Source organism: Acinonyx jubatus, chromosome B4, assembly GCF_027475565.1.
Source record: "Acinonyx jubatus isolate Ajub_Pintada_27869175 chromosome B4, VMU_Ajub_asm_v1.0, whole genome shotgun sequence".
Taxonomy (NCBI): Eukaryota; Metazoa; Chordata; class Mammalia; order Carnivora; family Felidae; genus Acinonyx; species Acinonyx jubatus.
In genome coordinates this window covers 62,430,183-62,443,620 of record NC_069387.1, presented here as the reverse complement: position 1 = coordinate 62,443,620, position 13,438 = coordinate 62,430,183, and the positions used below count along the sequence as shown (strand labels likewise).

The 13,438-nt window shown below is 37.5% G+C and overlaps 1 protein-coding gene across 8 annotated transcripts in view; it reads left to right on the top strand.

Moving 5' to 3' along the window:
* The window catches only part of DENND5B (DENN domain containing 5B), a 188,184-nt gene that overhangs the window by 149,935 nt on the left and 24,811 nt on the right, over positions 1-13,438 (top strand). For 7 of the 8 annotated variants that reach the window (XM_027035852.2, XM_027035848.2, XM_027035851.2 and 4 more), the window contains 2 exons: positions 409-490; positions 12,625-12,753. In XM_027035852.2, the coding sequence (XP_026891653.1) occupies positions 409-490; positions 12,625-12,753 (211 nt within the window). Of the gene's footprint in view, positions 1-408; positions 491-7,745; positions 8,974-12,624; positions 12,754-13,438 lie in introns of those variants that run through there. The other variant, XM_027035853.2, reaches the window with a different exon arrangement.

The window sequence follows — 13,438 nt, the reverse complement described above, 5'->3', positions numbered from 1 at the left end:
TGTATTCATAAAGTAGCAACATTCAGGGAAAAAATTTCTAGCTTTTCTGTTGTCTTTAAAATTTGTTCCTATCGGGGCGGCTGGGTGGCTCAGTTGGTTGAGCGTCCGACTTCGGCTCAGGTATGATCTCATGGTCTGTGAGTTCGAGCCCCGCGTTGGGCTCTGTGCTGACAGCTCGGAGCCTGGAGCCTGTTTCCCATTCTGTGTCTCCCTCTCTCTCTCTGCCCCTCCCCCACTCATGCTCGCTCGCTCTCTCTCTCTCTCTCTCAAAAATAAATAAACATTTTAAAAAAATTTGTTCTTATCAAAGTAATTTGAAAGTATTTATTTATAGGGTGTGAACCATGTATATATTTTTTTGCCCTTGCTATTATTTTTCTAATACTTTGCTGGTATTTTTTTATATAGTTGCCCTTGGACCAGAAAGAAGAAAATCTGACTCAGGAGTTATGTTGCCAACACTCAGGGTCTCTCTTATCCAAGACATGAGGTATATGTGCTAATATTTGATGATAACTGTTAAATATTTGTGGCTTTCACTTATATTGCTCAAATAATTATGGCTATATGTATTTTTTGCTTATGTATTCTGAAGAAAACATTTTTTATAATCTTGCTTACTTTACTGTTTTTTTTCCTGACATTAAATCCAAAGGGAAAATACAACTGAGAAGAGTTTTAAAGTAGTGAAATTATTTTCCAGTTTATTCAGTTTTTTAAAACCTCCTTAAATACCTGCTGCCCACAGTCACAGACCAAAAATATCTGCACATAATGCCAGGTTACTTGGCAAAAAAACTGCTATTAGGTAGGTTTAATTTGAAGCAAATGCAAATCTGAGAATTATTAGTTGCAGTTACTGGTCTTAGAAATCATTAGAAAGCACAGGCTAAGCTCCTTCTTGTCATTTGTATATTAGTTCAAATGTTGCTTTGTCTAAAAAGCCTGCCCAGACCACCTGTTAGACCACCTGCTAGCCACCCAGTCACTCTCTTTCACACCCCTGTGTGTCCTCTCCGTAGCAGTTATTTGAGTTTGTTTGTTCTAACAACCTTCATGAGAGAGGTCAATCATCTGACATGTAAAACTTTTGAATTACTACTAAATGTTGTTGGAGTTCAACATGTAATTGGTGCTCAATTAATACTTGTTAAATGAAGGATTTGCCTACTTTAAGCTCTGTGAGTGTACATGAGAGTGTGTGTGTGTGTGTGTGTGTGTGTGTGCTTATCTAATATTTTCGCATATGCCTTTATATCTTTACCTGATTCTACTGGCCAAACTGCTATTGAACTATTTTGGTTCAAGTTTTGAAGCTTAGAAAGGTGGTGATTGCTGGAAATAATAAAGATTAGAGCAGAAATTAATGCTGTAGAAACCAAAAAAATAGTAGAACAGATCAATGAAACCAGAAGTTGGTTCTTTGAAAGAAATAACCAAATTGATAAGCCACTAGCAAGTTTGATCAAAAAGACAAAGAAAAGGACCCAAATAAATGAAATCAAGAATGAAAGAGATCACAACCAACACAGCAGAAATAAAAACAATAAGAGAATATTATGAATAATTATATGCCAGTAAAATGGGAAATCTGGAAGAAATGGACAAATTCCTAGAAACATACACTACCAAAACTGAAACAGGAAGAAATAGAAAATTTGAACAGACCCATAACCAGTAAAGAAATCTAATTAGTAATCAAAAATCTCCCAAAAAACAAGAGTCCAGGGCCAGATGGCTTTCTAGGGGAATTCTACCAAACATTTAAGGAAGAGTTAATACCTATTCTCTTGAAGCTGTTGCAAAAGATAGAAATGGAAGGAAACTTCCAGACTCTTTCTATGAGGCTAGCATTACTTTGATTCCAAAACCAGAGACCCCACTAAAAAGAACTATCGACCAATTTCCCTGATGAACATGGATGCAAAAATCCTCAACAAGATATTAGCCAACCGGCTCCAACAATACATTAAAAAAATTATTCACCACGACCAAGTGGGATTTATACCTGGGATGCAGGGCTGGTTCAATATCCGCAAAACAATTAACGTGATTCATCACATCAATAGAAGAAAGGACAAGAACCATATGATCCTCTCAATAGATGCAGAGAAAGCATTTGACAAAATACAGCATCCTTTCTTGATAAAAACCCTCAAGAAAGTAGGGATAGAAGGAGCATACCTCAAGTTCATAAAAGCCATATATGAACCACCCAATACTAATATCATCCTCAATGGGAAAAAACTGAGAGCTTTTCCCCTAAGGTCAGGAACAAGACAGGGATGTCCATTCTCACCACTGTTATTCAACATAGTATTGGAAGTCTTAGCCACTGCAATCAGACAACATAAAGAAAAGGCATCCAAATCAGCCAGGAGGAGGTCAAACTTTCACTCTTTGCAGATGACATGATACTCTATATGGAAAACCCAAAAAATTCCACAAAAGAACTGCTAGAATTGATTCATGAATTCAGCAAAGTTGCAGGATATAAAATCAATGCACAGAAATCGGTTGCATTCCTATACACCAACAATGAAACAACAGAAAGAGAAATCAAGGAACCGATCCCATTTACAATTGCACCAAAACCCATCAGATACCTAGGAATAAATCTAACCAAAGAGGTGAAAAATCTATACACTGAAAACTATAGAAAGCTTATGAAAGCCCTTGAAGAAGACACAAAAAAAAATGGAATAAGATTCCATGCTCCTGGATAGGAAGAACAAATATTGTTAAAATGTCAATACTACCCAAAGCAATCGACATATTCAGTGCAGTCCCTCTCAAAATAACACCAGCATTCTGCACAGAGCTAGAACAAACAATCCTAAAATTTGTATGGAACCAGAAAAGACCCTGAATAGCCAAAGCAATTTTGGAAAAGAAAACCAAAGCAGGAGGCATCACAATTCTGGACTTCAAGCTATACTACAAAGCTGTAATCATCAAGACAGTATGGTACTGGCATAAGAACAGACACTCATATCAGTGGAACAGAATAGAGAACCCGGAAATGGACCCACAAACGTATGGCCAACTAATCTTTGACAAAGCAGGAAAGAATATCCAATGGAGTAAAGACAGTCTCTTCAGCAAGTGGTGCTGGGAAAACTGGACAGCAACATGCAGAAGAATGAACCTGGACCACTTTCTTACACCATGCACAAAAATAACTCAAAATGGATGAAAGACCGAAATGTAAGACAGAAAGCCATCAAAATCCTCAAGGAGAAAGCAGGCAAAAACCTCTTTGATCTTGGCCGCAGCAACTTCTTACTCAACACATCTCCAGAGGCAAGGGAAACAAAAGCAAAAATGAACTACTGGGACCTCATCAAAATAAAAAACTTCTGCACAGCAAAGGAAACCATCAGCAAAACTAAAAGGCAATGGGAGACGGAATGGGATAAGTATTTGCAAACGACATAACAGATAAAGGGTCAGTATCCAAAATCTGTAAAGAACTTATCAAACTAAACACCCAAAGTACAAATAATCCAGTGAAGAAATGGGCAAAAGACATGAATAGACACTTCTTCAAAGAAGACATCCAGATGGCCAACTGACACAGGAAAAAATGCTCAACGTCACTTATCATCAGGGAAATACAAATCAAAACCACAATGAGATACCACCTTACACCTATCAGAATGGCTAACATTACAACTCAGGCAACAACAGATGTTGATGAGGATGTGGAGAAAGAGGATCTCTTTTGCATTGTTGGTGGGAATGCACGCTGGTACAGCCACTCTGCAAAAACAGTATGGAGGTTCGTCAAAAAATTAAAAATAGTACTACCCTACAACTCAGCAATTGCACTACTAGGTATTTATCCAAGTGATACAGGTGTGCTGTTTCCAAAGGGACACATGCACCCCCCCATGTTTATAGCAGCACTATCAACAATAGACAAAGTATGGAAAGAGCCCAAATGTCCATGTATGGATGAATGTGTAAAGAAGATGCAGTATATATGCACAATGGAGTATTACTCAGCAATCAAAAAGAATGAAATCTTGCCATTTGCAGCTACGTGGATGGAACTGGAGGGTATTAGGCTAAGTGAAATGAGTCAGTCAGAGAAAGATGAAAATCATATGACTTCACTCATATGAGGACTTTAAGAGACAAAACAGATGAACATAAGGGAAGGGAAACAAAAATAATACAAAAACAGGGAGGGGGACAAAACAGAAGAGACTCATAAATATGGAGAACAAACTGAGGGTTACTGAAGGCGGGATGGACTAAATGGGTAAGGGGCACTAAGGAATCTACTCCTGAAATCATTGTTGCACTATATGTTAACTAATTTGGAGGTAAATTTCAAAAATAAATAAATAAAATTAAAAATAAATAAATAAAATAAAATTACACTAATCTCAGGAACACATTAAAGATAACAAACAACTAGTGTTGTCATTGAGCAATATCTTACTGGAGATTCCAGACAACATAGTAAGTCCAAAAAATAAAAAGTGCATATATTTGAAAAAGTAAAAAAAAAAAGATGTGGTGTATGTGTATATATATATATATATATATATATATATATATATATATATATATACACACACACACACACACATATACACACATACATACAATGTACATGTATATATATGTACATACATACAATGGAGTATTACTCAGCAATCAATAAGAATGAAATCTTGCCATTTGTAACTACATGGATGGAACTGGAGGGTATTATGCTAAATGAAATTAGTCAGAGAAAGACAAATATCATATGACTTCACTCATATGAGGACTCTGAGAGACAAAACAGATGAACATCAGGGAAGGGAAACAAAAATAATATAAAAACAGGAAGGGGGACAAAACAGAAGAGACTTTTTTTTTATTAAATTTTTTTTTTTAACATTTATTTATTTTTGAGACAGACAGAGACAGAGCATGAACGGGGGAGGGGCAGAGAGAGGGAGACACAGAATCCGAAACAGGCTCCAGGCTCTGAGCTGTCAGCACAGAGCCTGACGTGGGGCTCGAACTCACGGACGGACAAGATCACGACCTGAGGGGAAGTCGGCCGCTTAACCGACTGAGCCACCCAGGCGCCCCCAGAAGAGACTCTTAAATATGGAGAACAAACAGAGGGTTACTGGAGGGGTTGTGGGTGGGGGGATGGGCTAAATGGGTAAGGGACACTAAGGAATCTACTCCTGAAATCATTGTTGCACTATATGCTAATTTGGATGTAAATTTAAAAAATAAAATTAAAAACAATAAATTTTTCAGATGCCTGTAAAATAAATAAGAAAAAAAAAAGAAAGAAAGGTGGTGATTTACTGAAATACTTTTTACTAATTGGTTTAAATGTGAGAGTATACAAGAAATGTAAGTCCTATTGCTTAGCTTCTTTTTACAGATATGAAAGCTCAGGCCCAGGTGGTCAAGTCTAAGACCATATTACCAATTAACAGCAGAAGTGGAACTAGAACTAAGGTATCCTGACCATAGGTCAGGTCTCTGTCTAACTAGATGCAAGTTCTCAGCCTTTGCCACATCACCAGGAAAATATCTACTGTGACTAGACACAAATAAGTTGGCAGTAGTGTAAGGGTGTATATCAGTTTAAATATAATTTAGTATAACTCTGACTAAATCTATATTTGTTCACGGTACTCAGCTGAAAAACTGATGTCCTGTGACTGAACACACAACAAATTAAAATTTGACTTTTAATTTTTAGTCTTTGTCTTACAAAAAGTCTAAAAAAGACCCCCGAGTATCCTAAAGTGATGTTTTGAGAAAATGATAGATGCTTTTAATAAAACTTGATTGGTTGGCAGGGTGCCTGGCTGGTTCAGTTGGTTGAGCATTAGATTCTTGATCTCGGGGTCCTGAGTTTGAGCCCCATCATGGGCTTAGAGTTTACTTTAAAAAGAAAAAAAATTGGGGGCACCTGGGTGGCTCAGTTGGTTGGGCATCTGACTTCGGCTCAGGTCATGATCTCGCAGTTCGTGAGTTCAAGCCCCACATCAGGCTCTGTGCTGATGGCATGGAGCCTGCTTGGGATTCTGTCTTTCCTTTCTGCCCCTAACCCTGCTTGTGTGCGCTCTCTCTCTTACTCTCTCTCAAAACAAATAAATAACTGAAAAAAATAAAATCTTTATTAAAAATAAATAGATAAGTGTTGAGGTAATAATAAAGAAGAATGAAACCTTGCCATTTGCAGCAAGGATGGAGCTAGAGGGTATAATGCTAAGTGAAATGAGTCAGTCAGAAAAAGACAAATACCATATGATTTCTCTCATATGGAGAATTTAAGAAATAAAACCAATGAACAAAGGCAGGGGGGGAAGACAAACCAGAAAAATACAGACTCAACTATAGAGAAGAAACTGATGGTCACCAGAGGGGAGGTGGGTGGGAAGATGGGTGAAACAGGTGAAGGGGATTAAGAGTACACTTATGAAGAGCACCGAGTATAGAATTGTTGAATCACTATATTGTACACTGAAATTAACATAACACTGTGTGTTTTACTGGAATTAAATTTTTTTAATCACAAGAAAGACTATATGTATGAATATATACTCACATACACACCCATTAAGTACATTCACATTATTGTGCAGCCATCACCACTATCCATCTCCAGAATTCTGTTGTCATCCCAAACTGAAACTCTGTACCCATTGAACAATAAATGATTCCCCATTCTTGGTTCTCCCCAAGCTCCTGGTAACCACGTTTTCATTTTCTTTTCTTTCTTTCTTTTTTTTTTTTTTTTTAAATGTCTGTTTATTATTGAGAGAGAGAGACATACAGAATCCGAAGTAGGCTCCTGGCTCCAAGCTGTCAGCACAGAGCCCCGTGCGGGGCTCAAATTCATGAACTGCGAGATTATGACCTGAGCCGAAGTGGGACGCTCAAATGACTGACTGAGCCATCTAGGCAGCCCACTCCTGTTTCATTTTCTGTCTCTGTGAATTTGACTATTCTAGGTACCTCATTTAAGTCAAATCATGCTTTTTGCATCTGGTTTGTTTCACTTCGTATATTTTTTGAAATGTTCATTATGAGGGCACCTGGGTGGCTCAGTCAGTTCAGCATCTGACTCTTGATTTTGGCTCAGGTCATGATCTCACAGTTCATGGGTTCAGTCCCCACATTGGGGTGTGTGCTGACAGCATGCAACCTGCTTGGGATTCTCTCTCTCCTCTCTGCCCCTCTCCCTTTTATGCATGCACACACATGCGTGCACTCACTCTCTCTCTCAAAAATGAATATTTTTAAAGTGTTTTATTAATATATTTTTGGGGGGGTGAAGGGCAGAGAGACAGAGGATCTAAAGCAGGCTTTGTGCCAATAGAGAGCCTGGTGCAGGGCTCAAACTCATGATCATGACCTGAGCTGAAGTCAGACACTTAGCTGACTGAGCCACCCAGGTACCCTTAAACATTCTTTTTAATGTTCATTATCAAAATGTTTAAATCTGTGTTACAACCTGTATCAGAATTTCCTTCTTTTTTAAAGATTAATATTCCATCTTCTATATATATATACCACATTTTTTTTAACAGTAAACATTGGATTGTTTCCACCTTTTGGCTATTGTGAATACTATAAATGTTGGGTATTCAGTTATCTGTTCGGGTCCTGTTTTTAGTTCTTTTGGATACATACCCAGAAGTAGAATTGCTTGGTCACATGGTAATTCTGTGTTTAATTTTTTGAAGAACCACCATTCATTCTGTTTTCCACAGTGGCTGTACCATTTTACGTTCCTACCAGCAATACACCAGGGTGCCAGGTTTTCTGCCTGTGAAACGAGAGCATTATTTCCCCAACCAGATGACTTGATGCTCTTTCACCAATACGGGTATTCTCTGCCTGGAAGCTAGATAAAAATCGGAAGACTGCTTGCTCTCTTCAAAAGAAGAGATGTGGAAGCCTAATCATCCAGCTCCATGCTACTGATCCTCATGCTCATGGGACTGATAGCATCTCAGGAAGCCCCTGAGAAAACACTGCCCATGGCTGTCTCTCCCTCTTCTCTGCTTCCATTCTGCCTCCTTTAAATGACGTTTTATACACTGTTGTTCTTTTTCATGATATATTTACTTTAGAGTTTAACTCTTAGTGGACAGGATTATTTCCCTGTTTCCAGGTTCTTGGCAAGTGCTTCATTTTAGTCCCTAATCATTACCTAGATAGCTGACATAGATGTTTTTCCTTCAGGAAAAACACCCAAGTAATATTCTAAACTTTGATTTCTTTCAGTCTAGACAATTAAAGAAAAAATGTATTTTCCAAGATTAGTGTACCTCTCTGAGTCTGTGTTCCCTATTGGGCACATGTCTTTGTTGGTACCTCCTGTCTTTCCAGGTTTATCTCTTGAGGCAAAGACATTGACACTTTGAGTCCTGCTACTTGTCAAGAGTCTTGGCACCAAATTGCTTAGTAGCTGGCATGAGTCCAGGATAGACTCATCTGAAGGCTATCCAGTTTGTCTTGGTATCTTAGACAATTCTGCAAGACCATCGTGAATGCCAAGTATCACCACACTGTCAGTTGTAGAATGATTTTTAGTTCCATAGAGAAAGGCTGGGGATAGTAAAGAAGTGTATAGATTATCTACATAGAAAAGAGAAGTATTACTATGATGTTACCAGTATTAAAGATTTCTTTCCAGAGTAACTATGTACATGTCATCTAGCTATTCAAATACTTTTATTCTTGATGACAAGGTAATTAATGTTGAGGAGCACCATAGAACATTACATGACCAAGGAGACTGTTAAGTTCTGTAATCCAAGTCTGGGTATTCTGACTATGTAAACAAATGAACCGGCTGTCTGAGTGAATCCTAGAAAAATTCTGTTTATATGAAAAGATGGGAATAAATTATCTGAGGGCAAATTAGCTATTTCCTTTATCATTTTTTACTAATAATATGTGCATAGGTCCCTGTGAGCCTCTTGCTTTATTCTACACTAAAATTAAGTGGTTATTGATTTCATTACCCCAGGAAGGAATATTTTGAGTAATTTTTTATGTCTGTACGGAATGTGAGCTTAAATTAAAATTGGCCAATCCTTAATTTATCTAAAAAATAATGCTGGGTTTAAAAATAACAATTAAATAAAACTGGGTTTTGTTAATGATACAGTGGAAGTAAACACTGGTTTTAGACTCAGGAAATGTGGATTCAAATGTAGCTGCTACCACTCTTAGAAATCATTTGGTTTTAGAGAACAGAAGCCCATTCAAATTAGCTTCAGTAAAAAGGAATGGATTTATTGGAGATATATAAAAGTGTTTTCCAGAATCCAAGAATAGGAACTGTGACTGCTAAATCTTGTCACAAGTTACTGTCACTGTCTCACTGGAAGCAAATCATCTCTGTTTCTCCCTTCTCATCTGCTCATCTTCCCCTCCCTGTCCCTCCTTTGCCTTGCCTTTTTTTTTCTGTTTTATTGTGTACAGGCCCAAGCCCTGGCTTTAACATCCTTTCTTATTTTTAGCATTCAACAAAAACTAATCTGGTTTTCCAGTATACAAATTACTAGTTTCTGAGAGAAAATCCAGTGAACTCAGTTTAGATCAGGGATGTTCCTCTTACTCAGTCCATTTTAGTGAAGGATTAGGATCATAGTGGTAAGTGGAGTTGTGTCTTCTGGGTCTATGGAAGGGGAGCTTCTCCAAGAATGTGAGTGTGAGAAAGAAGTAATTGATAGAAAATGGGTGACATGTCTAGAATAATACTTATTATCTCTGTGACCTTGATTGGATCACTTAGTCTCAATTAGTCTCCATTTTCTCACCCTTAAAGTGAAATAATGATGATCTCCCTCTGACTAGTTTTTGTGACAGATAAGACAAGGTACACAGAAACTTTTCTAAATTAGAAAGCTTTGTAGTAGAGTTAGGAATAAATCAAATAAGTTATTTAAACCATACCATATGTGCTTTTCTGTGAATTAACAGGATCTATTTTGGAAGTAATACTTGTATAATATTATGCTGAATTCCATTATAGTCATCTATAATAAATTATTCCAATTAAAAGTAGATCCAAATGGCATATAACTACACAGCAAATTTTTAATAGATTCGGATTAGTTTAATAACAAAATGCATATAAATTGTTTTAAAGCATAGAGTTAGATATAGATTCACAAAGCAGCAGAGTTTTTGAGCTCCTACTATGTGCTAGGCCCTATGGGGTACAAAGAAGGCTGCAAGGCTGCTAAGGAATCATGGGGCTCCTTTTCCCAGGAGCTTTTGTAAGCTGAGAAACGTGTACACCAAGAGAAAATGATAAAAGTAATAATAAGCAGTACATGGTAAATGCAAGTTAGACTATAGTGTTTCATAAATTAAAGAGGTCATTGAAGGCTGTGATGGTCATGGAAAGCAATCTAGAAGGAGCTAGGATCTCAAACATGAATAGAATCAAATAGGGAAGCAGGTAATGGAATGCAAAGTCTTATGAGTCAGTTGTCTGGAATGGAACTTTTTTGAATAAGAGGATATATTGTGACTGAGGGGTAGTAAGTATAGTCTGCACAGTTCAGACTATATCCTGTGAGTTTTTGAAGGTTCTGGAACAAAGGAATTATATTATGGATGCAGTATTTTAGACAGCTGTTTCCCTGGTGCCAGTGAATAAGATGAGCTTGCAAAGAAGAGTCTGGTGGCCTTGTCTCCCAACCCCCATGCCTCCTCCCAAGAAAAAAACTAGCACAAATTCTTTAATGATGGGAATGCTGATTGCCACCTAAGATAGATTGCATGTTATATATTCCAATCCTTCTCATTTTCCTTAAACATAGATTGTTTTCCAAATTACAATTATTTTCATTTTGTCATTCTTAACCTACCATGTCTCCAGATTCTTGTTTAAGGCCAACATAAAGCTTATTTTAGTAAATTTTACTGTTTTAGCATAGAAAATACTAAGGAAAAGATTAGACCACATAAGTGCTTATCAGATCTAATGTGGATTCATTTTCAGTGACTACACTTTGAATCAACTTTCCTCACTTATGTGAGCTCTGAGTTGACACTGAACTCAACGGGGGTGCCTTGAAAATACTTTAGAACTTTAAGTGGTAAATGCCTGAGCGTTTTCCCTTTGTTGCTTTTGGTCAGCTGTGTCATCATTTGGGAAATGTCAGGGTGGAGGAACAGCCAGTGCTGCTTCATTAGGCCCCTACTGGGTTGTCAGGTGTCCCACCACTGCCACTACCATCAGTAAGAACCAGGGTCTAAGAGGGGACTTGCCTAATGACAGCTTTCTCCATTCATGACCATGTATACTGGTATTAGCCCTTTAAAAATAAAATAAGTATGTCATACATTCTGAAAAAACTTCTTAGAGACGAGGTGAGGTTGGCTAAGCCCTACAAAGATGGCAACAGAATTTTCTTTTAACTCTTCGTTTTGACTTGTTTTTAAGCCACCTCTTCAGTGTGTCTGTGTAATGTGATTATAATGCTTTATATCTTATCAAGAGTCTTTGATCGTATATCAGCACTCTGGCTTGAGGGCCTAAATCTTCAGATCCAGGGATTAAGAGAGAGGAAGGGAAGGAGAGAGGGAGAGGGGAAAGATGAAAAAAAGAGGGGGTGCCTAACTAGGTTGGTCGGTGGAGCATGTGACTCTTGATTTCTGGGTTGTGAGTTTGAGCCCCATGTTGGGTGTAGAAGTTACTTTAAAATGAAATCTTTAAAAAAGAGAGGGAGAGAAAGAATATGTGTGTTTTATAGGGAGAATATTCCTTATTTTGAATTATTAGAATCATTAGAGAAAGGGGTGCATTGAAATATTTATTATAGGTTAAGATGAGTCATTCTGGACATTAAAAAAATCAAGGGAAAGGATGGTGGGTCACAATCACAAAAACTTTAATTTAGTGACTCACTGTAGTGGTTTTACAATTACCTTGCCCCTTAGGCCTGCCCTTCCTGCCCAAACTTCTTCCCCTTTAGGAGAAAAACCATTTAGGAAAATAAACTCACGTCCCTCTGAGTATAGCATTGACTTCTATACATACATGTGACATTCAGTTGGAATTTGACCATACAATTTTCAAAGTCTTTTACAAATTTTGAATTTATAAGTGCAGTACAGCTTGTCCTCAAGGGCTATGGAAAGTAAGATTTAGTATTTTCCATACATTTCCAGAAATTACTTGGACCTTGAACTAATTCAATGGATTAAAGTTGTGACAGATACTTAGTTAAACTAGAGACCAATTATTTTGAATAAAAACTTAAATATTCAGCCTTTTTTATTACTTTTATTTTCCTGAGGGTCAGGAATAACCAACTGCCAGCTTATAGGGGTCCATGAGGCTGAAACAAGAACATAATAAAATCTGAATAAATGCGTGTTAAATGCTTTATCTGAGGGTGATGTCTGTGCATGCTTGTGTTGTAATGGTGATCCTGATGTCATAATGAATTCATGATTCAGACGGAACCTTTGAAGGATTTAATCAATATAAAGTGTGTATTGCCATTGCTTCTGCTAAGTTTGAAAGAAATATTCTGTGAAAAATGCTGTAATTCTTTAGTTCTTTTCCGGCTCAAGGTTATCCTTAAGATCTACATCTTTGCTGTTGCTACTGTTCTTTAGGCATATTCAAAACATGAGTGAGATCAAGACTGACGTCGGACGAGCTCGGGCATGGATAAGACTGTCTCTAGAAAAGAAGCTCTTGTCCCAGCATCTCAAGCAGTTGCTCTCCAACCAGCCACTCACCAAGTAAGTGATAGCCTCTTAGACATTTCTGCCTCTGTGACCTGTGTGTCTGCAAAGCAGATTGCATTAGCTGACAAACTGGCTTTTTCAGCATGAATTGTTGATTTCTGTGCACCTGCATTCTTTCTTTCTAACAGGCATGTGTTTTGGACACTCCATGGTTTGATTTTACCTGAGAGGGCACACCAGACGTCACAGCCAAAGGCTAGATTGCTCTGTTCTCAATCAGAAAACTAACTAATCCACACAGGCTGACAGTAACATCCAAAAGACAGGTTGAATCTATGTAAACCATTTATATCATATTATAAAGATCACAACAAAACCTGAAGTAGTGGGAAAAAAAAGTCCACATTAACGGGTTTCTTCTGAGAGTCATGCCAGTGCTTACATTCAATAGTTTAGAGCCAGGAAAACCAGTTGAGTACATGTTAGTTAATTGTTAACTGTTTTGATAGGTTTCCCTTTACTGCATCAAGAAAGCTTCTTAGATGAAATACATCATCCATATAAGATACACGTTAGAGTTAATTTGAAGGCTGAGGACGTAGTTCTCTAGAGCAAAGGTATGCAAAAAATTCAACAAAGATCTCAAACTTGACAGTGTGTTGGAATCTTATGGTAACAATTCATTCTGTAGTTTTGCATTTGTACACATCAGCATCAGACTACTTACCATGAGTTTTAA